The sequence below is a fragment of the Fopius arisanus genome, unplaced genomic scaffold (assembly GCF_000806365.1).
Source record: "Fopius arisanus strain USDA-PBARC FA_bdor unplaced genomic scaffold, ASM80636v1 scaffold00071, whole genome shotgun sequence".
In the NCBI taxonomy this organism is placed as follows: Eukaryota; Metazoa; Arthropoda; class Insecta; order Hymenoptera; family Braconidae; genus Fopius; species Fopius arisanus.
In genome coordinates, this window is record NW_011887810.1 from 256938 (window position 1) to 281279 (window position 24342).

At 36.9% G+C, this 24342-nt stretch overlaps 2 protein-coding genes across 4 annotated transcripts in view; both read right to left on the reverse strand.

Annotated features, from left to right (window-relative positions):
- Window positions 1-24342, reverse strand: part of Nca (neurocalcin homolog) — a 67354-nt gene that overhangs the window by 16013 nt on the left and 26999 nt on the right. The window lies entirely within an intron of this gene.
- The window catches only part of LOC105269584 (neuronal calcium sensor 2), a 60831-nt gene that overhangs the window by 9666 nt on the left and 26823 nt on the right, over window positions 1-24342 (reverse strand). For 2 of the 3 annotated variants that reach the window (XR_892456.1, XM_011309955.1), the window contains exons 1-3: window positions 19452-20114; window positions 13066-13184; window positions 6999-7142 (exon numbers count right to left, since the gene is read on the reverse strand). Coding sequence is in view for 2 of the 3 variants with exons in the window: in XM_011309955.1 (XP_011308257.1) it covers window positions 6999-7142; window positions 13066-13176 (255 nt within the window). In the remaining variant the exon portion in view is untranslated. Of the gene's footprint in view, window positions 1-6998; window positions 7143-13065; window positions 13185-19451; window positions 20115-24342 lie in introns of those variants that run through there. The other variant, XM_011309956.1, reaches the window with a different exon arrangement.

Below are 24342 nucleotides of genomic sequence, written 5' to 3' on the forward strand. Positions count from 1 at the left end.
GTTAGCCTTGAAAAGATATGGCATGCATGTGATTTATAGGTCAGAGAGGGACGCATCGAGGACTGAAAGTATCAAGTGATTAGGATGGACAACGATTTTTTTAATGAAAAAAATTCTCTGATTACTAGAGTTTAATTGTTTAATGGTTTAATTGATGAAAATGTCAAAAGATTGACATTGATAATGACGGAAGACAGTGAAAATTCGAGTAATCTTTTTCCTCAAGTCTTCAATTGAATATTGATTATTCAATTAAATCTAATAGCGAAAGAGATGAATAGGAAGTTGTTCAGAAGATTGATCTCATAAAAAGTTGAAACAGTCAAAAGTGGGTTATTAAAAAATTGAATAAATAAAATTTGTTTAAAATATCAGAAAATAAATGCCGGTCGATTTAATTCTATTGTCACTTAATTGAATTGTTTTTTTCTAAGAGCGTACTTCCAGAATTCGAAAAAAATTAAACTACTAGATTAAATAAATTCTGGTAAAAATAAAAATGGGCAATTAGTGGATCATAATAGGACAAAAAAGGGAAAAGAAAATCTGGAAAACATTAACGGTTCGTTTAATTTAATTTCTTTCCGAGAATGTATTTAGAGATAAATAAACGAGGGGGAGGAGACGACGAGAAAGTTTTTACGAGTGAGCTGAGCTCTTCTCGGATGTTTGTTGCTGAGTTGACACAATGCGATGAATGTGGAGAATAGGGAATATCAGAGTAAAGTATTCTCTGGAGACTTGAGGCCAGTGGTAACGGCACTTTTTCGTCAGACCCAGAGAAATTACCCTCCTTTCAATGGAGATAATGCATGTAACGTTCATTCTTCGGGGATCTCTCTCAGTTTAAAGTCCTGAGTGCATTTTAATGAAAGCTGCACAATGGAGATTCGTTACTTAATAATTTGTAGTTAACCATATGCCTCTTGGATTTATTTACAAATCACCAGAACAATTTATCATACCATCAATAATTTATTATTACCATTATATAATAATTTTTCCTCAACTGAGACATGAAAGTTTTTCATTTTCATTTCATTAATTGAAAGAGGAATTTTATACATTCTTTTAAATTTTTTATTGGTAACGAATTGTAACAGTTGATGTTGCGAGAGTAATTTTGTAACAATGAGATAATTTTTCTCTGATTGTTCGATGATTTGAATTCTTCGTCAATCGATTGCACCTCATCATGCAACCGATTGAATAAATTCATCACGCTTCAGCAGTAATTTACACCTGAGGTTCGATCACTCGCGGTAGCAATTTTTTATTTCACTTCCCAATGACCTAGCAGAGCCCTTTGCACAGAGAAAAAAAGGGCCTGCATCACTTGGAGATTATTAAAATGACTGGACTCAACTGAAAGGGGAAAAAATTGCCGCAATAGAGTTAGTCTCTCATGTTCCCAGGGAGAAAATAAAGGAAACAAGAACAAAGGAGTTGGTCTCCATTGTAATATACCCTTGGACAATGAGTCTGACGCAAAAGAGGGGGGAAAATTGTCTGTGTAATGAGGCGGTATTAATATCGAATTTACCACTGCACGGAGAAAATTATTCGACGAATAACAGCTATAGCTGTTGAAACCGGATAATTGACTCGGTGCCTCCCGGAGTTTTCGGGAAATATCTCTTAAACTATGGGAGACAGCGAGATTTTTCTCAAGATCTCCTTTGTAGAGTGAATTCAGAGCTAAAAAATAGGTCTCAACAACTGTTTCGTTATCTCCCTTAGATTCAGAGATATTTCCGGAAGAGCTGATACCTAAATCTATTTGTTCAGAGTAAGAAGTTGATAGTTCGTTTTAATATCGATAAATTCTGAAGAACTATTGATTTCACCAGAAAATGTGAAAAGATCTTTTTTAACAGAAATTTAATCAGCTAGAAAATAATTCCTTAACGATTTCACCTTGAACTGATAGTTTTCGAGATAAATCCTTTGGGATAAAAAGATGAGATAATGAAATGAAGCTGTTGTCACTGTGTGAACTTCAATTGCAATGAAAATCGTTACCAAAGTTTTATCAATTGGTCGCGACTCCGTTCTTTATCAGATTCCGGTGTTTTTATCTGAAAGACTTTCTATTAGAAAAACTCCCGTCGATTGTTGTGACCTATAAATTCTCAGAAAAAGTTTGAAGTCGACGGAAGTTAGCCACACGGAGTATCTGGAATTACTATCATCTCATTCGTTTGCCAAGTTTTATAGTTTGCATCGTCTTTAATTCGTCTTGGCAAATTTCATTCCATGTGTTGTAATTTTTTCTCCATTTAATCCCCGAAGATTAATTGATATCACATTTAATCTCTTCCCAATTTTACCTGGAAACTCGTAATTTTTATGAATATTCAATTAACATAATATAACAATAGTAATAATAATAATAATAACAATATACACTTATATCATTAATTAATCACCTTACAAACAGAATTTATGATTAAAAAAATACAATTTTATAGACAATAGAGTTTTTAAAAAATTGCCCGAATACGCCCTATGTCCCCCACTATTTTGAAAAAAAAAGCCGACAGGTGAGTCTCCCTCCGGATGATAAAAAAAAAATCCCGAGGCGATTTTAGATCGGCAAAAACGTCGCAAGAAGTTCCCCTTGACCCGCCCACCACCCACATCCCCATATTTACATCAACCCCCGGTAAATAATGTACACCCGACAAAAATGATACCACATAGAATCCCCTTTCACCCCTTTTTTTTCACCTCACCCATTTAGCCTGTAAGGGTGGTCCACACAGGCGTGATATCAGCCGCGAGGCGGTGCTTTATAAAAAGCCCATTCTCCGGAGTGAAACCGGGTGAAATAAAATGAAAGAAAAAAGAGAGAGAGAGTGAGAAAAAAAAAGGGAAGAACGAGGAACAACGGAAGACGTTGAGAGAAAATAAAAAGCATAAAGGCATAATAACGTGATGTTACATCTGAATATGACCTCCTGGGTGGAAAAGTCTTGAGAGAAAAGGAAATGTCGGTGGGGTCAATATGGTTGGTGCCGAGGGGGTGAAATAAAAAAGTAGAATGGAAAGAGTCTCGAGGGAGTGCCAAGGAAGGGTCCAGTCCACTCGGCTGCATCTCCACGACCTCTGGGTTACAACTCGCACATGAAGCTCCAACCCCTGCCTCCTGGGGGGCATCAGGTGACCCAGTTCATTCGGGGCAAACTTTTAACGATGCTCAAAACTCCACTCTCTCAATTCCTTTCAGGGGCCCCAATCCACTCCCTCTCTCTTCTCACAACCCATCATTCCCTACCACCCACTGCTTATCAGTACAGCAACAATTGAATCGGCCCTTTTACCTCCCGGTTCCCACTGAACGCGCGTCCGGCACGCCTCGCAAACCAACAAGGCCAACTATATATCCAATACATACTCTCAATACACATCGATAAGAAATTTATATATTGTTGAATTTTTGGTTGAAATAATACCAGCCAAAAATTAATGTAGAGAATAAAAACTACTCTCTAATAGTGAGACTACTCTCTAATATATTTATCCTCCTCGTGAGAATACTGCTGAGATTAAACAATTAAAATACAGTAAACGTTAATTAAAAGAAACTCTAATAACAAGGCTTAGTAAAATATGTCAGAAGATATCTAATGAAGCGATGTGATCTCATTCAGGTGGAGAGTCGAACTGCCCGATGGGTTTTCCGTTTTTGGAACCTTAGGCCCAAGTCCTCTTTGTTTATGACTCAGGCTTAGTCCAGGCAAATTAGGCCTAACATATGTGTTTCATAAAGCCAAGACGCTTTTTATGTAGAAATGTGTGTTTTGATCGTGTGATTAACGGGCAAGTAATTTTAAGTGATCAAAGTTTGTGCAATCCGAGAAAAAAAATTAAAAACTACCCTCAAAAATGGTTTTTCGCGATTAACTGCATAACCAATGTCCAAAATGGGTTATGTTTATGTTTTCTCTTCTAGCCTAAAGAAACTCGAATGAATGAGATCTCATATGACTACGTCACTTGAGCTCCAGAGCGTTGGATCCCTTTGATAATTTAGTTAGTTGTGCTATGGCATCGATGAGGATAGGACGTGTCTTCTGAGCGACTAAATTCAATTTTTTTCTTTCAAGTTAATTTTATAGTTACGTTATTAAATTATCCCATAACTACAATATATACCCAGTGGAATTTATTTATTTATTTATTTAACCGCTCTTCGGATTAAATTATTGTGCGAAATATATATTAGGTAATAGTAATAATAATAGTAATCATAATGATGTATGATATATTTTAATAGGATAATATATAGGGGAAGGGAGGGTAAAATGGAGTTTCCCTTTTTTTTATAGTCTCGACGAATCAATTGGGGAGGATCGGAAAAAAAAACTCATGAGAGGGCGGGAAGTCCAATTTACGCACCTACCACCCAAAATTTCCGTTTTGTCGACGCGTTGCACTAATTTAGGTGAATGTTTTTGAGGATAAGGGCTAATCATTTGAGTAATAAGAATTATTCAATGAGTTTCTGGTTAGGCGATTCGTTTTACCCTCCGCTCCTTTAAAATAAATAAAATTTAAATTTTTTACTGGGTAGAAGTGTTATACTGGCAAAATATAATTGCCCTCAATTATTTTCGAAGCAATATCCCTGAGTGTAGTGGATTACTGTGATTTGCTTGAGCGAACTGGGGATTACTTTAGTATACGTTAGGATATCGATATATTTTGTGTGCCATACTAGGCACTGCCTGAAGATGTCTATCGATTGAATTCGTCATTCGGACTGTAATGTTGTAGACTATCTATCTTCGCGTCTATTTTGTGATTTGAAATATTCAAAAGTAATTGGTATATTGAGCGAGTAAAAGTTGGGGGGTAATTGATAATAATGTATCAAATATGCGACTTTATTGTGCTTTCTTTCTCATTCTTCTAAGGTTTCGAAATTACGTGTGTTTTGTTGGATTTTTAGCTGCAATATTTTGAGGAAAAATATTTTTCAGCTCCAATATTTTTGGTTGCGATTTTTTGAGGTAATATTTTGAGCTGTGTTATTTTAATAGGCACTCTTAGATCTTTGTAGCGCATCTGGAATATCAAGCAAATCGGAGTTTTATAACAGGATCCCAGAATATGTGAGGAGTTACCCGATGTTTTCCGCCATTTTATCGATCGCCTTTCTAAGAATTAAAATGGCAAAAAAAGGTAACTCTTCAATTCAATTACATTATGATTATTTTTGCCGGCTAAAATGCGAATTCTCCATGAACGTGTGCAACTGCACACGTCCGGGAACTAGTAGATATAAAAGTTTATAATAATTTGTTTTTTTTTATGTAAATTTTTAACAAAAATTGAACTGATCATTTTTACCATCCAAATTTCAGCCAATAGAATTGCACCATGAGACGAGGCTACTCGATATTATACTGAATATTCTTCGAATATTTTATCTCTTACCTATATGTATGAGACAGAAAACTGTTGGATCGTGTTAACCGCTGATTGAAAATGACAGATTAAATTTAATTGTTCCATTCATGGAGTGAAATAACTTTCCTCATCTTTTCAAATCCCTTTTTTTTAGTTGAAATATCTTTCCTCATTTTTTTAATATAAGCTCGTCTCACGGATCAATTCTATCGACTGAAATTTGAACGAAAAAAATAATCCCCCGAATAAGACAGGAGCTTCGAAATTAATCAGATATTTCCTTCTAGACTGCCTGCAAACAAACGAGCTTGTCAAGTTTTCCAGAAAAATCATCGCACTTCGGACTTGTGATTTCTTAACCTATCGGGAAATATCCGATAATTTCGAAGCTCTCGGTGGTATAAGTGAATATATTGTTATAGATTATCGGATAAATTATTTTGCATGTGCCTCCATATGATGATTATATAGTCGCGAAGCGAGTGACTGAAATTTCAATAAATTTCCGACAATGTGTGAATGGTGTAAGGGCATTGGTGTGGTTTGTTGGTATATGTTGCTCAGAGGTTTCTCCTGGAACAACAATGCGACTGATGCCTTTTAGTACTGTAGCACGTCCAGAACACTCGTCGTCATATAGGGTAACGGTGTCGACTCGGTTGGGATCGTTGATGAGACAAAGGCCCCTCATTGTTGTCGCCTTCTTCCGCGTCACAAGTGTCGAAAGGCGAATGACGCTCATGGGGTGGAAAACGAGGGCTTCCTCCAGTAGCCAACTGGGATTTTTCTTCAATAAAAAAAAAACCAAAAAAAAACCGGGATTTTTCGCTTTATTCCTCATGGTGGCAACAACCTGGTGCTAATTCACGCTAACCTGACCTCTCTCCCCCATTTTTATTCGGAATCCAGTGAAAAATTCACTCTACCATAACTTCAATCTCATCATGAAGAATTTATACAAAATTACTCATTTAAAAAATCGGTCTCCCCTTTGGTCCGATGGGTAAACGGAAATTTTTGTAATCTCAGGGTTCCAGGTTCGATTCTCGGGTCGACCATTTTTTTTTATTCCACATAGAATGCCCATGTGGAAAAATGTACATTCTGGTAATTATATATTTTTGATATGGAATTGGCTCAGTGTATATATAAGAATTATATACATTTTTTATGTATTCGGTTGATTTTCTGGATTTTCTGAATTGTGGAGAACATGAAATTGAGAGAATTATTGCCTCGAGACTGCAGACTTCACACGTTTGTCATCTTCTTTTTACGCAATTCTTCAAATATGAAATGTTAATGAAGAAGGAAGACGAACTGAATTCTGGTGTGAGTTTTACAGTAAACAGCGCGAGTGATTATTCCCGCTGTCAATAAAAACCGAGAGAAAATGTTAAAAGGCACATTGAGGAGTGTTCCCTCGGCATTTCGTACGATTTCATTCGGCAATTTTTTGGCAATACTCCCAAACTGGGAAAAGATTTACGTCCAAGAATTTTTCTCATCGGAGTAAAGCACTCCTCGGCTTTTACCTCTGAGAATAGAGAATTCAGAGCGGATTTTTCCGGGAGAAAACTCACCTTAAAGTCGATGTATCCGTTCTTGTCCATGTCAAATGTCCGGAAGACGTGATCGCAGAATTCTTCAGCATTTCCGGACGGGAAAAACATTTTGTACATGTCAACAAATTTGGCGGGTGTCAACCTGCCGTTGGGACAGTCTTGCTGCAAAATAAACGTGTTAAAATAATTAGCAAATTACATTTATTTCTAGTTAAAATCATTCTTAAACAAACATAACATTTCATGTGAACCAAGATAGTTCTTCGATTATTGCATTGCACAATGTAAATTGTAGTGAGTAAGGGCGGCTAGGTGTCATGGCAAGTGTCATATAATCTAAGAATTGTGTCGCAATAATTTCAGATGGCGTACAAATTGCTTTACTTTTGAATTTAAGTCTGACAAAAGATCATTCGTCAGTTTATCTCCAGTGGACCTGCATCAACGGATTTCCGCGGTTCAAAAGATATCGCTGATTGGTCAGAGTACATTTTTTTTCGCGTCTTTTATTTCCTCTTTAACTCGTGTGCCGACGTAATGGACGAAGGCTCGCGGTGCACTTTAGCCTGACCTACATTCATTTCGAACATTTCAAAATAGCCCGCGTTGCCTCAGGTGTACGAGACTCGTCTCGAATCCTCAAGAAGAAAAAAAAGAAAAAGATGGTCCGTAGATTCATTCACGAGAGCAATCGATTGTACTCGGGCTCTCGACGAAATACATGATTTATAAAACGATCGGTTTACAGAGAAAATCGACTTTTACGGGTGCCAGACAACATTTATCCAGTCTAGTGGATTATTTATGGGGTAATTAATGAAAGATTAATGTTTCGAGAAGTTTATCAAGAAATTACACGGAAGTTCAGGGAAATTCGAAAATCGGTAATAGAATTCCTCGGATTTCTTTAATTTTTTTATCAATCTTTGGGGAACAATTGTTCTAAAATAATTTGAACAACAATTTTACAGCAATTGTTTTGCAAATTATTACCTCTCCGGATTTTCTCATGTCATTGTAAATTTTCAAGAAAGAAATCGAAAAAATTACTATTCTAACCGGAAAATGAGGAAAACCTCTAGAAAATATCACGCGTTAACAATTACCAAGACTCCCTCCTCCTTTTTTTAATTGAAATTGCACGTTCCCAGGGTGGAATAATTGTTTCTAGCGTTAGGGATGAGAACTGAAAGTTGGCAAGTATCAATCTCGCGTGAGATATGATTAAAATGAGTACTTGTTGTATGGGGACTGAAGTTGGGATTAGTTAGTGCTGATGGGGTAGTACTCGCGTGTTTTGCTGCGATGAAAAAAAGGGCGAGACCTCGATGTGTGGAAAAAACATCGGCCCCAGGGGGAATTATAAATGTATCAAACGGCATCATGCAAAACGCCAACCGTGAACCCATCCCCCAGGTCTCACAACTTCATGTTCTACAGGACAAGTATTTTTGTACCTTTGGTAATTGCTAATTGAACATCTTAGATGTTCTCTACTGGGATATAAATCCGCCAATTGAACTCATTGTGGATTAATCATTAATTATTTTTACTATTTATTTAGTTATTGCCATGTATAGCCTACTCGGCCTTTGACATTTGTTGCGGTAACATGGATTGATTTCCTGGATAACCGTATCGCATTTACCCTAGGAGCTGTACACCATGCAGACTCTCCTGGTGACCAAGGAAAACCATGAAAAACCTTGGCCAACACGGCCCCGTCAAACAAGCCTTATCGGGAAATAGCACTTCTCGATAATTTTTGCTATCTGCACTCCCGTTCAACGGTTACCGAAAGATTAAAATTCCCCGTCCCTCGGTTGGATTCGAACCCGCGCCTCGCGGGTTTCGTCGTTCGACCGAGCGATTTAACCAATTCGGCCATCGTCGTCAATTAATTATTTTTACCATTATTTGAGATATGTCAAGATCCATTTCCTTTCTCCTTTGTATATGAGAAAGAAAGCTACGAAAAAAGCAATTTGATTTTCAAATTTTCGCAATCACTGAATTTTGAAAACTTTTACGCTCCCCCCTAGCCTATAGGTACAATTTATCCAATAATTTGCAGCCTCCAGCAGTTTTCGCAATTATTCTCACATTTTCACGGTTTTCTAATTTTTGACATTTTTTGAATTTTCCAAATCCTTTTCGCCCTCTGGTCAAATTTATGCAATAACTTGCAATCTTCCTTGGTTTCCGCAATCATTTCAAAATCTTCGCAATTTTTTGACTTTTTTTGAATTTTCGAAATTTTGCCGCCATCCGTCCTCCAAAGTTTTTTCAATAAACGGTTCCCAAATTTTCACGATTTTTTTAATTTTAGAGATTTTTGTGAATTTACAAAATTTTATTATGACGTCATGGTGGCGGGTCGGTTTTATCTTACGGATCTTATCCTTACAGTGATTCAAGATATTTCGAAATCGATTTCCATTCTCCTTTTTCTATTAAGCATAAGGGATTATGATTAATTTTCAGAGCTAAAGCGCCAATTCTCCATGACCGTACGGCGTACGCAACTGCGCACATCTGGGACTTAAGGTAGTGCTTCCGTATATCAAAACAACGATAAGATCTTGATGAAAATTGATATACAGATAAACTTTAATGCAAAAATAACTCATAAAATAACTAATATAGTTAAATTTTTGAAAACGTTGTTGGGCCAGAACAATAATTATTATTAGCTTATTTTACTCCCTTGGAAGTATTAATTTTTTTTTTTTCTTTCACTCTATACCCTTTCGGGTTTTTACGATTTGTTCCCTTCCCACCCCCCAACCCCCTGTACCGCATTTGCTGAAAGGGAGGGAAAACCTCATCTGAGGGAAAAACCTGCCCTGGTACAGTCGTCCTTTTTGACAGGACTACCGCTCGGCAGTGAAACTGTGAGATCAGAGCGCTATATATTTTTGACCGCCGGTGCCCGGGATCGAACCCGGATCCTTGGCATGCTAGTCCAGCACTCTAACCGCACGGCCACTACCGTCGGTTAACAATAATTATTAATTTACTTATTTTTTCACGATTAACTTTGGGTCTTATGGCCGTTTTCCATGAAATTTTTTAAGCTATATGTACAGATGTTAAGAAACATTTCGCGGGTCGAAAAATTTTGATTCATGGGCTACAAATGTTGAAATTAATCAAGTGTGAAGTCAATCGATGTGGCAACAACGCTACTCAGGGTAGGTGAACTCTCATTACAGAAACACAACACACACATGGAAACATCACACAGGCGTGCAAGCCGTTGAGCAATGTTGTCAAACCAAACTACCGCGCTAATCGAAGTCATCAGTACTCTAACTTGACTCCTGATGTACCGGGAGCACTATCTTAACAGATATAAATGTCTAAACCGATATTTCGATCGATATTTCTTATGGATTTATTGAATTTTTTTTGTCACTGCCCCAAGAATTTCCACTTCCTCGAAAAAGCGGAAGAGCAAAATTGGGATCTCGTGTTTCCGTCCACGAAATGATCTGGTTTTACTTCTGTTTCGACTCATCTCCATTGACAAGTTGCCAAGACATGAAATCTAGGAGAACCCAAAGGATAAAACAAGGAGAAAAGGAAATAAATCAGCAGCAAAATGCCATTTATTTCTGGGCTTTCATTCTCTCGACTGAGAAAATGTATTCATCTATGGATGTGAGAATAATTTTCACTTCCTCAAAAAAGCAAGAAGAACCGGAAGTCCCCGGAGCATGTGCTCCATCCATCAGCAGATGGATAAAATAAAAACATATATTTTCCATTTCATTTTGTGCAATGTCTATTCTTAGAAGAAAAAAATGAGAATGCGTAAGATGAGGTGAGCGTTGTCGATAAATAAAAGTGGCTCGTGTGTTTGTGTGATGTAAGGCGAGGAAATAAAAGGCCGAACGATAAGCCCTCAGTCTCCCTCCTATTTCCCTCTTAGAGAAGAAAAAGAACGAGAGCACCTGAAGGTGTACACAGAGTGCAAGAGAGAAAAAAAAACGAGAGATGCATATATTGATCGCTTGGGGTAATAACGGACGGAAAAAAATATAGAGAAGAGCAAGGAGAAAAAAAAAACCGGCAGTCATATCGATGTGGATCTGCACTCTTCACAATTTCTTGAACCTTCAGTTACAGTCAAATTATAGAATTTCAATTATATGAGTTTCGAATCAAATCTAAGTAAAGGTATCTAATGTATTCATCCGACACCGACAAAGTCGAATTCATAAATGAGAAATGAGATGGACAATTTTTTATTTTTGTTATGATATCATAAGATTGTATAATTACTCTATACAATTTTTTGTTTTGCACTTTGTATGAAATAGGGAAGGGAACAAAATGTAAAAACCCGAAAAGATATAGATGTGAAAATAAATATATATTCAAAGTAGATAGTAAATTTCGCGTTCATCTGGAAAGTTCAATGAAATTGCATTCTGGGTTAATGACTATTGATTTTTTAATGAATCTTGGGCTTTCGTGCGTAATGTGACAATGCAATACAGATATAGGGGAGGGGAGGGTAAAATGGACCCTCCCATTTTTTTTATATTTTCCAAGTTTTTTACTCATTTTTTATAAAGATATAGGAGCGGAGTAATTGATGTGTTGAGGTGTGTTTTAATTTCATATTTAATTAATTAACATTTGATAAATAGTTAAACAATGATAAACATCTGATTTCTAATTAACGTTAAACACTATTGGCACGAGGCAGAAATTAATTGTATTTTATAGTCTTGACCATTCAATTCGGGACTATTGGAAGAAAAATAGTGAGAGAGTGAAAAGTGCATTTTACCCCTATTTCCCCCAAATTTTTCGTTTTGTCGACACGTTGCACAAATTCGTGTGGATACTCTTGAGGGTAAGGGCTAGTCATTTGAATCATTAAAATTGTCTTACTCTCCTCTCCCCTAAATTCAGAATTAAAAATGCAATTAAGTTGTTGATAAATTGAGAATTCATGAAAATTGTCTGAATTTTTAAAGTTTTCCCCATTTTACCCGAATTTAACTCTAAAAACAAACAAATCCTGACTTATCAAGATCTGATGATCGATCACCGATCACCGATCATCAGATTTAGCTGATATAAAGGTCTTGCCCTCCGAACTGATGACCAAGTAGAAGACACCCACCTGCAGAGGATGCGCCCCAAAGGCGCATCATCATCATGAGATAAATAATGTAAAAGAAAAAATAATCGAGAAATTCCTTATAGCATCCGGGAATGATATATCGCTCGCAGGAATAACACATCCGATATTTTTTCCTGTCATTCAATATCAACCGGTGATCTCATTTGAAAAATGTCTCAGGGTTACTGCAGCATGAATTATGCGGTCGGTGATATCTCCCGGGAGAGGAAACCCCATCTATCCTGTGCCACTCGTAATGTTTTCACCGAGACATTGCGGATGTATCTACGTTGTAAATACGATACACATTTTTCTGATAAAGTGTAATCGATAGATTCGCAGAAGTCAGCGCAAACGCAGCCCTCACCCGATTTATTAATGAGCGGTCGCAGCAAGCGTTTTCCAAAAATCCTTTTTCCCCTTAATCACCGTTATTAAATCTGCCCGACGCGTCATTCATTAATCAATTTATTTATCACCCACGAAATTCAATCAACGAGATCCCGCGGGGAATCAAATTATGTCGCGTTATTCAATCAGTTCAAATGGCTAACGTTTTTAAATTCACGGAGATCTTTCAGAACTCCCGAATGATCATCTCTCAGTATTTGATATTCACGTTATATATTTAGTCTGACCAAAGACACTATTCTAAAACAATTGTATTAAAATAAAATAATTGCATGATAATTTTATTGAAAAAGGTAAACCAGGACAAGTGATTTTTTTCAATGTCATTTTTTAACGAATATCTCGGGATTGAAGGGAGATAGCGATATTTTGGATAAAACATTTTTTACAGAAAAAGGTGAGCACTACAAAAAAGGTAATAATGAAAATATCTGTATTTTCCTTCAATCCCGAGATATTTGGGGAAAGCTCATCTCAATAAAATTTACACTTATCGTAGTTTACTACTTCGCTACTGAATTCATTTCAACTCACTTTGAAACCTTTGTACCACTCCTTGATGGTCGCCTCGTCGTATCTCGTGTGCGACTTCAGGAAGTCCATATCCTCCTTACTGAGTTTGTCTTTGCTACCGAAGCACCCCATTGTACCTTCTGAAACAAGATAATAGCAACATTGTTAACAATCACATATTGAGAAGCAGTACGAGATAATGATTAATCTATATAACTCCAGAACGGCAGAGTGAAATTCCCCGGGGTTTCATTCATCCGAAAACTATTTTTCTCGCGTTCAAAACGAGACATGACGAGTGCAAATCGGATCGCTCAGTCAGGAGATATTGAGGATCTAATCGGGAAATAAATGGTTTACGATGACGACGGAGTTATTTTGACACTTTGGATCGCTTGGACTTGTCATTCTGAAATGTTTACGAGGAATTATTCGGTCGACTGATCATGACTGATCTAGATACCCTGTGCAATATCTCCAATGTTGCTGGAGCACTGGAGATAAGGGTGAAGCATATATTTTGCATGATAACATTTTTACCGTCATATTCTCGGCGTAACGAGGTGCAACGGAGGAAATAACGGCGCGTTGTTACAACTTTGAAGTGGATTTTTTTGTTTGTCCCACCGGGAGAGCTGACAATCTCGACACACATAAATGGGTCGACTAAAAAAAATCAAAGTCTCTAATTTTTTTTTCTACACCTTCTGCTTTTTTTCATCGTAAATACGACGGGTCTTGCTTGAGTTGCGTCAGCACGTGGCCATTTCGCTACGTTGATTTTTTTTCTAGGGATATTTTTCCTCCACTTACTCGTAATTTAACATTCACGGGGAATTAAATTAAATGAGACCCCGAAAGCCTTCAGCGTCATAATTCACATGCATCGTACAGCCCCGGGGCGCTGGTTCATACAATAATTATTGGACTCTGGGAAAAGGGGAATTACGGGAGATGTGGAGAAAAAATTGGGTTCGCCTGTTTTTTTCAGGACGTGGGATTAATTTGGAGTAAATCTCGCTTTCGTGGTGTACAACTACTTTTTGTTAATTATGTGGACTAATTTGCTTGAATTGCTCGCAATTCAATTTTTCAATTATCCAGTCCGAAACGATGAAAAGGTAAAATCAAAACTAGAACTTCAATTGTGAAAGATGTGAGCAAATGTGTGGAAACAAATTGCAAAATTATCTGGATTCGGGTCTAGACACTTCTTGCCTACTAATTGCCCCCTAGACAACCGCGCAATCATGTTCAAATGTGGTGGAACCTCGTTACAATGTGGTAACATTCGTACAGAGAAAAAGTAAAAAAAAAAAGTTGTAGCAAGTCTGGAGAAAGTGACACACGACATGACGCCGTAAACTCATTTTCTATTTGTCACGTGGCAGGAGTCCGAACATGATGTTTCAAATCAGGAAGCGAGGGGTCACTCAAGGGTCAAAATAAAAAGCACACGAACCGATTACAACGATCTATTTCCGAATTAGGATCGATGTAATAGACTCGACTGGAAAATCGAAACGATCTGCTAATTAATTCCCAGTGTGGCAACAGGAAATCAACCCGTGCGCTTACGATTGTCGTTCGTTCGCACGTGCGTCGCATTATTATTTCTAGAGAGCCCATTTGGACAATGAAAATATTATATCGTGATGGATCTGACCGTCAACACCATTACGTGAAACGAATGATTGATCATGGATGAATTTCATTTGCATTATCAAACGAATTGGAAGATATATTCATTTTTCTCCCCCAAAAACTTACAAACCGGTAATTATCCCTGATTACTTTCCAAAATACCTAAAAAACTAGGAAAATTGCTTGTCATAATGTAATTATCACGTGACTACACGGCTGATTAGTATGAAATTCATTACTTAACAAAAATGATTCGCCCCTTTGGTCCGATCGGTAGCGGGATTATTTTTTAAAGCTGAAGGGCTCGGGTTCGATTCCAGCGGGAATCTTTTTTTTTTATACTCTGAAGGTTGCAAGTTCAAATCCCAGGGCTGATAGCTCTACACTTATTTTTTTGGTTTCACTTTGTATCCCTCTGGTCACTCTTTATCATTCACCTCGTTCCCGGACATGCCAATCTTATTATTATTTCCTTTGCTCCAGTTTATTTCAATGAAATCTCTATCTTTCATTCTGTTTATTTAGCGTGGATGCTACGGTACAATATTTGAAGAAAAAATGAAGTTCCGACGAGGAACATAAAAAATAGCCCAACATACGTGTGACGACCTTTTAAGAAATTGATTCGCCGTATCGATAGGTGTGTCAGGGTCGAGAGAAACTCTGGAGGACACAATATACGGGCCTGTGGTGGTCCGGAGTATCTTGCCAACCAGTAAACCATCAATCATGGGTGCGAGCTGCCGTCGCATGCGTTACGAGCCCAACCGCACCAATATCCAATATGCAATATCCCGGGGAAACAAATAAAACAATGTACGATGAAGACTTCATTCAGAGAATCTTACTCGCACCATCCCACAAGTTAAGAGTGTTCTACACCCATATATCATAAAAATTCACGTTTTTTCAATGTTCTGACAAACTTACTATGCACGGAGAGAAAAACACAGGAAAAATTACGTGACTAATCACGTAATCGTGGGCTGGAGTGTCATTTCGTTGATTTTTACTGGAGAATTTGGGAAAGAATGAGAGACGAACAGTGAATTTTATTATTTGCTCTGGAAAATTGACGTGACTGTTACGTAATTTCTTACGAACTTGTAAAATTTACCACAGTTCCGGTTAAAATTATTCTGAGTAAAGTAAAAATTATCCAGTTTCACTTGAATTTTACGTGACGTACCGTAATTTTTACGTGACTGAATTGAAAAATTCCTAGACAGCGTTGGTACGACTGTTGGTCATACCCGATCGCGAATCATTGTCTAAGTTCGGATCACGCCACCCGGCAAATTACAATTGTCGGAAAGATAATTAGTATATTGTGCCTCTAGGGAGTAAAGTATTTTCTGACGAAATGTGAGTATAATCACATGAGTCAGAAAATTCTTTATTTCCGTGAGGCACACAATATTTTATTCTCGTAGGGACCGGAAACGGCGATCTAACCGAGCGAAGCGAGGTTAGAATCGTACTTTCTAGTCCCGGCAAAATTTACGGAACAGAGTATCGTTATTTTTCTACCTCCAAAGGTGACTTTTTACCGACCGAGTGGTAAAATATTCTGAATGATCGGCACTTTTTCCGATTTTACATTTCTCCCCATGTTTACCTTTCACACATGAATTTTTACGGAACTTTTTACGTATTTTTTCCAGTATTTTTCTCTCCGTGTGGGATTGACCTGCAGAAATATAATGTTTTTGCGTTTTGTCATTATTTAATAACTCACCAAATTTCAAAGTGTTGCATACATTTTTCTGCATTTTTTCTAAACTTTAACTTAAAAAAAAAATCACAAATCTGTTGAAGAAAATTCATGAAAATGATTGCACCACCACAAAACACCGTGAGCCATTAAATAATGACAAAAGGCTAAAACGTTATATTTTTGTATGTGAATTCCATAGATAATTTATAAAAAAAAAAATGTTAAAAACGTGAATTTTGGCTATATATGGGTGTGGAGCATCTTTAACTGCTCATGGTTATTATTACAAACTACCTGAGACGTGGGTGGGGGGCCATTGCGTCACGCACGTCAGCGGTCGATACCGATGTAAAGAAAATCCTAGACTCGAGACACGCGAGTCGTTTAGCCATTTTTTTTTCACCCCGACAATCTCCTATTCCCATATCGCCGCAAATTCTGTTATTTAAAAGACCAGTAATTTTAGACAGTAATTAGCGTGGAGATTTTTTACAGCAGTTAGACCTCAGACGAACCGGTATTAAATCGCTAGCAAATCGATCCTCGATTTGAATAAATCGATAACATACGATCGGTAGAGTGAAAATCCATGGTTTTTCGACAGTTTGAGGGGTGGTCTTCGGAGTTTAAAATGGGAGCGGATGCCTCCAAATTGCATCGCTCAGTTTTAGACGATTGGGTATTTTCTTCGACAGGTTCTCATGTCTGTGTAACAAGAGTTTGAAATTATGAGGTACAATAATAATCGAGGAGACAATAACTCCTCCGTGACGTCAGTTCACTCGTGCCTCGGGGCGCACGCTAATTCCACCGACTTCCGGTCGCTAATTTGCCCGGTAAATTTGTCGAATTGCCTTGAAGGAACGACAATCGATGCACTTTGAGTGCGAGGAGTCGGACGAAAGGAGATTGCCAATTTTAGAACATCTATCCATCGCTTTGGTAAATTTATCATTGAAATCAAATTTTATTTAAGATATTCACGACCAAAAAAAATACTTTAATCAAGTATATTCGATTTTCGATTAATATCAATTAAAAATTTATTCTCCCACCATTCTAATAACAATTATGAATTTTATTATTATTATTGTTATATATAAATTTTATTATTTTAACTATATTCTGTAAAAGGTGTAAAACCAGATAGAAAGAAAATAAAGTATCTTATCTTATCTTAACAATATAACGTATATGTTTGAAATATAGAATATAATTCATTCAAGTATTTTTTTTTTCGCATATATTTTAGAAGTTTTGTCATGATGTTATGGATTTCGGATGGAAAAGTTAAAATTTCCTCTTTCCTCCGCTGGAAAATTCAGGTAGAATAGGGCAGAATGAGCCACGAAACATTGATATCACTCTACCCATTCACCTCCTTTGAAAGCTGCGGGGTTTTCAAAGATTTGAAAAAACAAGTTTTTGATACCACTCCCCACATCATTAATCACCCCTGTATCGAAAGTTGAGGAAAGGGTGATATGTACACCAGTGATACCAAATCTGAAGTCCATTCCATCGATCAAGTGTATCCGAGATAAAAAAAAAAACAAGACGAAATTAATGACGTGGAAGGCTGCAAGTGCCTGAAGAAACGAAAATTCACTCCGAGATAAAAATAGTCAGACAAATCATGACTAGTGGCTATGAAAATCACGCGATTAATTAAGGAAAAATTATGAATTGTTATTTTGGAAAAACGTTGTGGTATTGATTTTTATTTTTTAAGACGAAAATTATAGAAATTTGTGATTTTCAATCCACGAAATCGTTGGAAGTCATTGTAAGCAGTTGCGAATAATTGAAAATAATAGAAAATTATGAATAAAAATTCCGGAAATAAATAAATCGGTGGGGGAAATAGATTTTTTGTTTTTGGAATCTATTGTCTCTAATCGTCATTACTGATTCTATGGCAGTGGCTCAATTAATTCGGAAACAATCGGAGTAAAACGAAACGGATCTTTCACTGACGAATCGTTCCCCTCGGAGCCACCAGATTCGGCAACTCCTATCCCTCTATCTATCATCCCGGATTCAATTTCCATATGCCCCCATTCCAATATCGGCAAAATCTATCAACAATTCATTGTTTACCCGCGGCATTGACTTTTTCGTTTTAATTTCCAGGACTGAATATCAGAAAATGCAGGCAATGCAGTTCAAATTTCCCGCAAAATTTCAGCAATTTTTCTCAGCATTCTATTTTTATCGCCAATAATCGACAAAATGTTTTTTTGTTTCTGTTTTTCACTTCAAAGATTTCGAAAAAATGATGAAAAATCAGGAACAAATGGAAAATACGTGGGATTTTATTGCTGAATTTTTCGTTAATTATTGAATGAAATTTTGACATTTACGGACCCTTTTTATTAAACAATTAAATATTCTATTATTTAAGTTCAAATTACGTGTAAATGAATAAAATCCACAAAACAATCACGTGAAATTCCGAGAAAAATGGATAACTGTGAGATTTTCTTCTCGAATTTCCAGGTACTGTGAAAAACCCACTAGTTTCAAAAAATTCCTTTCCACTGAAAACTCCCCATTTTTCTCGAATTTACCTAAAACTCGAATTACATGACCATTTCCCCCTAGATCAGATGCGAAAATTACTCGAATTTATTTCCTGAATCAAAAGAACATCAGAGAAATATCGCAGCAATTCATTGTTTACTCATGGTATTGACTCAACCCACCCCTTACCACCCCTCCCAAGCACTTGGACACATACAATTTAATGCAACTTAGTAATGTCCAACTACTCCGCATTTTTTTCACTGCTCTACATCTGAAGTTGAACATTTAATCCCCATTTGACCCGCACCAATTTCATAGGGATAAAAAATAAATTTCCGAAAGTTGCACAAGAAAAAAAAAGGGGAAAAATTTGTGTCCTCCACTGGAGCCCCCGATATTCCCCGAAACTTTGCTTTTAATCCCGTCATGATAATTTCCACGGTAATAACCCCGAGACGAGGGAGTATCACCCAAATACCCGAATTCGATCGATAAAATGTCAAGTTATATTTCAGCTTACCTGTCTCAAGTCTCACTTGAACCGTTGAACTTGCGTTCAACTACAATAAATCCCCGAGCTGTGCGATCCCCCAAACAGTTCAAATCATAAACGAGCGATGAAAAACGAATTTTTATCCCGACATATCACCTGACAATACGCAAACGTCACCCGTGTTTCAGGGTCCAATGATGACACCACCCGTTCCCAATTTATCCAGCACTTCCTCGAGGCCAACTATTATTTTTATTTATATAATTCTAAAAAACACCGGCACAGTTCGGTATCCAAATGCCTCAAAACACGTACAACCGACGCGTCACTCTTAAAATTCACGTAATCCCAGCGATAATCATGACACCCCAGGCCTGAACCACCCAGTACCAATCACTGATCACACCTCCCTGAACTCATCAACTCGATCAACTTCATCAGCTTCACCAGCCTTTCATGAGGTTGTCACAAGCTTGATCTACTCTCCACCCTCATCTACCCTTGCACGTCCTGATGATTAGAAATTTATCATTGGTATACTGTCATTGAGTCATAACAATGACTCACCACGCGGGGACTGACTCAATGTCTTTTAAAGTATTTCGTTTTTTTTTTCAGTAACTCAGGGAATAAATGGAGTCACCGGACTGCCAAGCACAACTACACTGGTGTCTCTGGTATCACTGGCAAACTGGTGTACCCCCCCAGGCTTTCTCCTTCCCCGGTGCCTGGATCCTGCGTGCTAAACGACAGGCGCCCACCGCCACCACCGCCACCACCGCCACCTCCGCCACCTCCGCCACCACCGCTGCCACCGCTGCCACCATATAGACTTTCCACCTCCTTGTGGATGACGGCCACCCAGATATATGTGTGGGTAAGTGGCGACTCACGACGCCATCCATGTTACGTATGGCACTGTCATACATCGGGGAGATGTTCGTTTATCAATGCTATCGGCCTGGGATGCGGTACCCACTGTACCATTACGGGGGTGCCTTGAAAAATTACAGACAATCCCATCGAAATTATACTAGATATAATTGGACTAAAAAAATTATCCGCCCTTGTTCAATAATATTGAAGATATTAGAGTCGCCAGATATGAGAAACTACAGAAGCACTGCAGAACGAATTAGAGCAAAATTTATTTCATTTGGCTTGCTATTTTTGTTTTTACTTCCGAATGGAAGCACTTTAATCGCTCTATTTTTCGATTTCTTAATTTTGTTTCGAAACGATGTAGAATTGCCTGAAACGTAATACGAATCTCCATCTGTTGGTCGCTGTTTTCAAAATTGTAGAATTAACCAGCTCACAAAATTTAAAAAAAATCGTCATTCCGTCGAATCATACACAGAAAGAAAAATACCGGAAAAATTATGGAACTTTCACGTATTCCTGGGGTGACCTTGGTTTTTGGGAAAAAATACTGTAAGTTCCGTAAAAATTTTCGTAGCGAGCCGCAATTTTTACCAAACTTTCAGGACAATTTTACGGTGCCTCCAGTGCTTTTTCCCGAAAAGCAAGGTGACCTCACGAATACGTGAAAGTTCCGTAATTTCTCCGGGATTTTTCTCTCCGTGTAGGTATTAATGACGACTAACTCTGTGCCAAATTTCAGCCCAATCGATCCAGCCGTTTTTAAGAAATCCTCATTCGTTTGTAGACCTAATTTCTGAAATATCTTAAAAACTATCCAACCAATATAATTCTTTTCTCTTTCAAAATATTCGTCTTGTTTCATCTCTTTGTACGCAAATTATTATGAAAACTGTTGTGATGTTACTGAAATATATGTAAAGAGCCCAATCGGCTATATATGGACGAATAAATAATAAATAATTATAGTCGCCCGATCTGCCCTCCCGAAAAATATTTTATACGCATGTTGTATGGTAATTATTGGGGGACTGATGGATTTTTTTGCTGTGAATATACTTGCTGTTTGAAGACTAATCAATGAGTTAATAGATTTATCAAGATAAATGTTAAATGTTAAATAAATGTTGGTTGTAATTAATATATTTTTGGGGTATCCTATTCTAAAAAGGATAAACATCGAGACTATCGATATCTCGAAACTCTGTCACGCTTATTCCTCATTGGTTCAGTCGTTTAAAGCGGCTAATTTGAATTTGGAACTCATTTAAATTAACAATTTTTAATCGCAATTTTTATAATTACAGCGCGCTGTAGCGCGCGTTCGTTCTCGTATATTAAATAGATTGATTAGACGCCGTGGATAGGAGATAGTAATTTTTTGGGCATATAAGAATAAAAATATATGTTATATAATATAATATTGATCATATTATATTATTACATTATAAAATGTACTAGATTCATAAAATATGATATTGTTTTCAGGAATATATTCTGAACCTGATTTAATTAACAAACAAATGACATACATTTTCAAGAATTTCCCTAGTTTCCAGATATTTTCCGCGAAAATAATAAACCACAAGTATCAATACAAAAATTACTGGAAATAGCAGCGGTAATCAATGCGCAATGATGGAAATGATTCATAAAAATGTTACTCTCGATTTTGCCAATAAAAAAAAACACAAAAATTCGAATTCCCCAGATTTTGGCGCGTCAAAGAAACTCGACGATCCGATCGCTGATGTAATTCCCGGGGGATCCCCTATCTCTAAGAATATCAGAATAAAGAAAAAAATCAGGAAGTCGAGCAGGAAATGGTTGGGATCCCTTTAAAACATTTTGCCCACCTCTTCATGAAGATATAGGAGGTAATAAAGAGCCAAGAAAAATTATTAGTTTGCAGGGTGCGGGATGACCTTTCCGATCTTCCTTTTCCTGGGGGCAAACATTCAACAGCGACAGCAACAGAAATAGAACGGAGATGGAATATCTACTTTGTGGCTTGATATCTCTGAAAGGATTAGAATCATGGGGTGAGGATAAAGGGAGAGGCCAAAGGACTGCCAACGAACAAAAAAACAGACAATAGCATATATTTTTTCCACTTATTTCCATTTATCAAAGCATCTCTCAGACGATAGACAACAATTGGGAACGTAGTTGCTGAGCAATGCAAATTTGTTATTTTGTTCTATCATGATTTTTTTGAATATTTAAACCAATCGCCAGAATTATCAATTAAAAAATTGAAAGAAATGAAAATTCCGAGAAAGCTACGAGGATAATTAATAAAAATAGTTTATTATTCCGGGAAAATTTTGAAAAAATTCACATCCTGAAAAATCAGGAAAAATCGAAAATCCATATGACCTCGTTCCTGAACGAACAATATGATCAATATCCCCTTAAAACTTCAATGTTAATAATAATTTCCCAAAATGTAAAATTCTTCCCGTTGAAATTAAAATTATAAACAAATGTACTAATGAAAAAAAAGTATATTTTAATGCGAATTATCGATTTGCTTGTGCCGAATAAATATTTTTGAGAGAAATTAATTAGTTTTTACCAGACGAATTTTATTATCTACTTCGTGGCTGGATATCTCTGAAAGGATTAGAATCATGGGGTGAGAATAAAGGGATAGGCCAAGGGACTGTCAATGGACAAAAGTCCCGTGTCATTTTTTTTCCACTTATTTCCGTTTATCGAAATATTGCGCAGATGATAGACAACAATTGGAAACGTATTTGCTGAGCAATAAATGAGCGTGCTCTCGAGGAAATTACGGTAGTTAAGTAGAAAAGGCTGAGTTTAATCCGACGAATTGAGAAAGATTTATATCGTCTTAAGTTATTTATTGGTCTTTTGTCCTGTTTACTCTATCGTATCTTGGAGTTTTATGGCTAAATCAAGAGATTCAATGAGAATCATTGGTTCGATCGTAAATATATTTTATTGATCCTTTTTCGCAGTGAATTATGAAAGCGAAAGAATTCGCGAATTACGGAGGATGTGTAATTGGTGGAAGATCCGTTATTGATTTGAGAACTTTTCGACGGTGTGGGAAGTTCTCGGTAATTACCACGGAATGTTAATTGGGATTTTTTAAGGGTTGTAGGGGTTTCGTGATCGAGAGCCTCCCTTGGGATTTTTGAGCAGAGTGAAATTTAAATATTTATCATTTTTGTATTTGGAACGTTTTTATTGTTCTCATGTTATTCAGAGGGTGAAATTTTGAAAAAATAACTTTACTCCCACAAAAATTATAGATCAGGTCCTCGGGCGAGGCGTTAAATTTCTTTGAAATTATTTCTGCCTTTCTGACACTTTTCATTGTTTTAATATTATTGTTAAGAGTGTGTAACTCTAGAAAATTAATGCAATAAATACAATTAGTTGATGGAAAAATTAATTTTTGAAACAAGTCACTGTTCTCTCCCCAAAATTATAGATCAGGCCCTCGAGCGAGGGGTGAAAATTTTGAAAAATCATTTTTATCTTCTTAAACTCTTGATTGTTGTAATATTCTTCAAAGGGTGAATAATTCAACTTTGAAAAAAATCACTTTCGTCCCCCAGAACTCATATATCAGGCCCTCGAGCGAAGGGTGAAAGTTTAGTGAAATTTTCGTAAACAACATTTTTGTTTTTTAGACGTATTTGATTGTTCCAATATTGTTCAAAAGGTGAAATTCCAGGAAATTAACAATCACCCGATAAAAAAATTCAATGGAAAAAAAAGTCACTTTCCTCCCCCAAAACTCATAGATCAGGCCCTCGAGCGAAGGGTGAAAGTTTAGTGAAATTTTCTTCAAAATCATTTCTTTTAGACATTTTTGATTGTTCTAATATTGTTAAAAAGGTAAACAATATTCCAGGAATACTCCAGGCAATACGCAATGATCCGATAAAAAAATTTAATTAAAAAAAGAGTGACTTTCCTCCCCCGACAGTCGTAGATCTTGCCTCCAACCGAGGGTAAAAAAAATATGACCTTCTAATTTTTGATCCATCTCAGTGTTCCA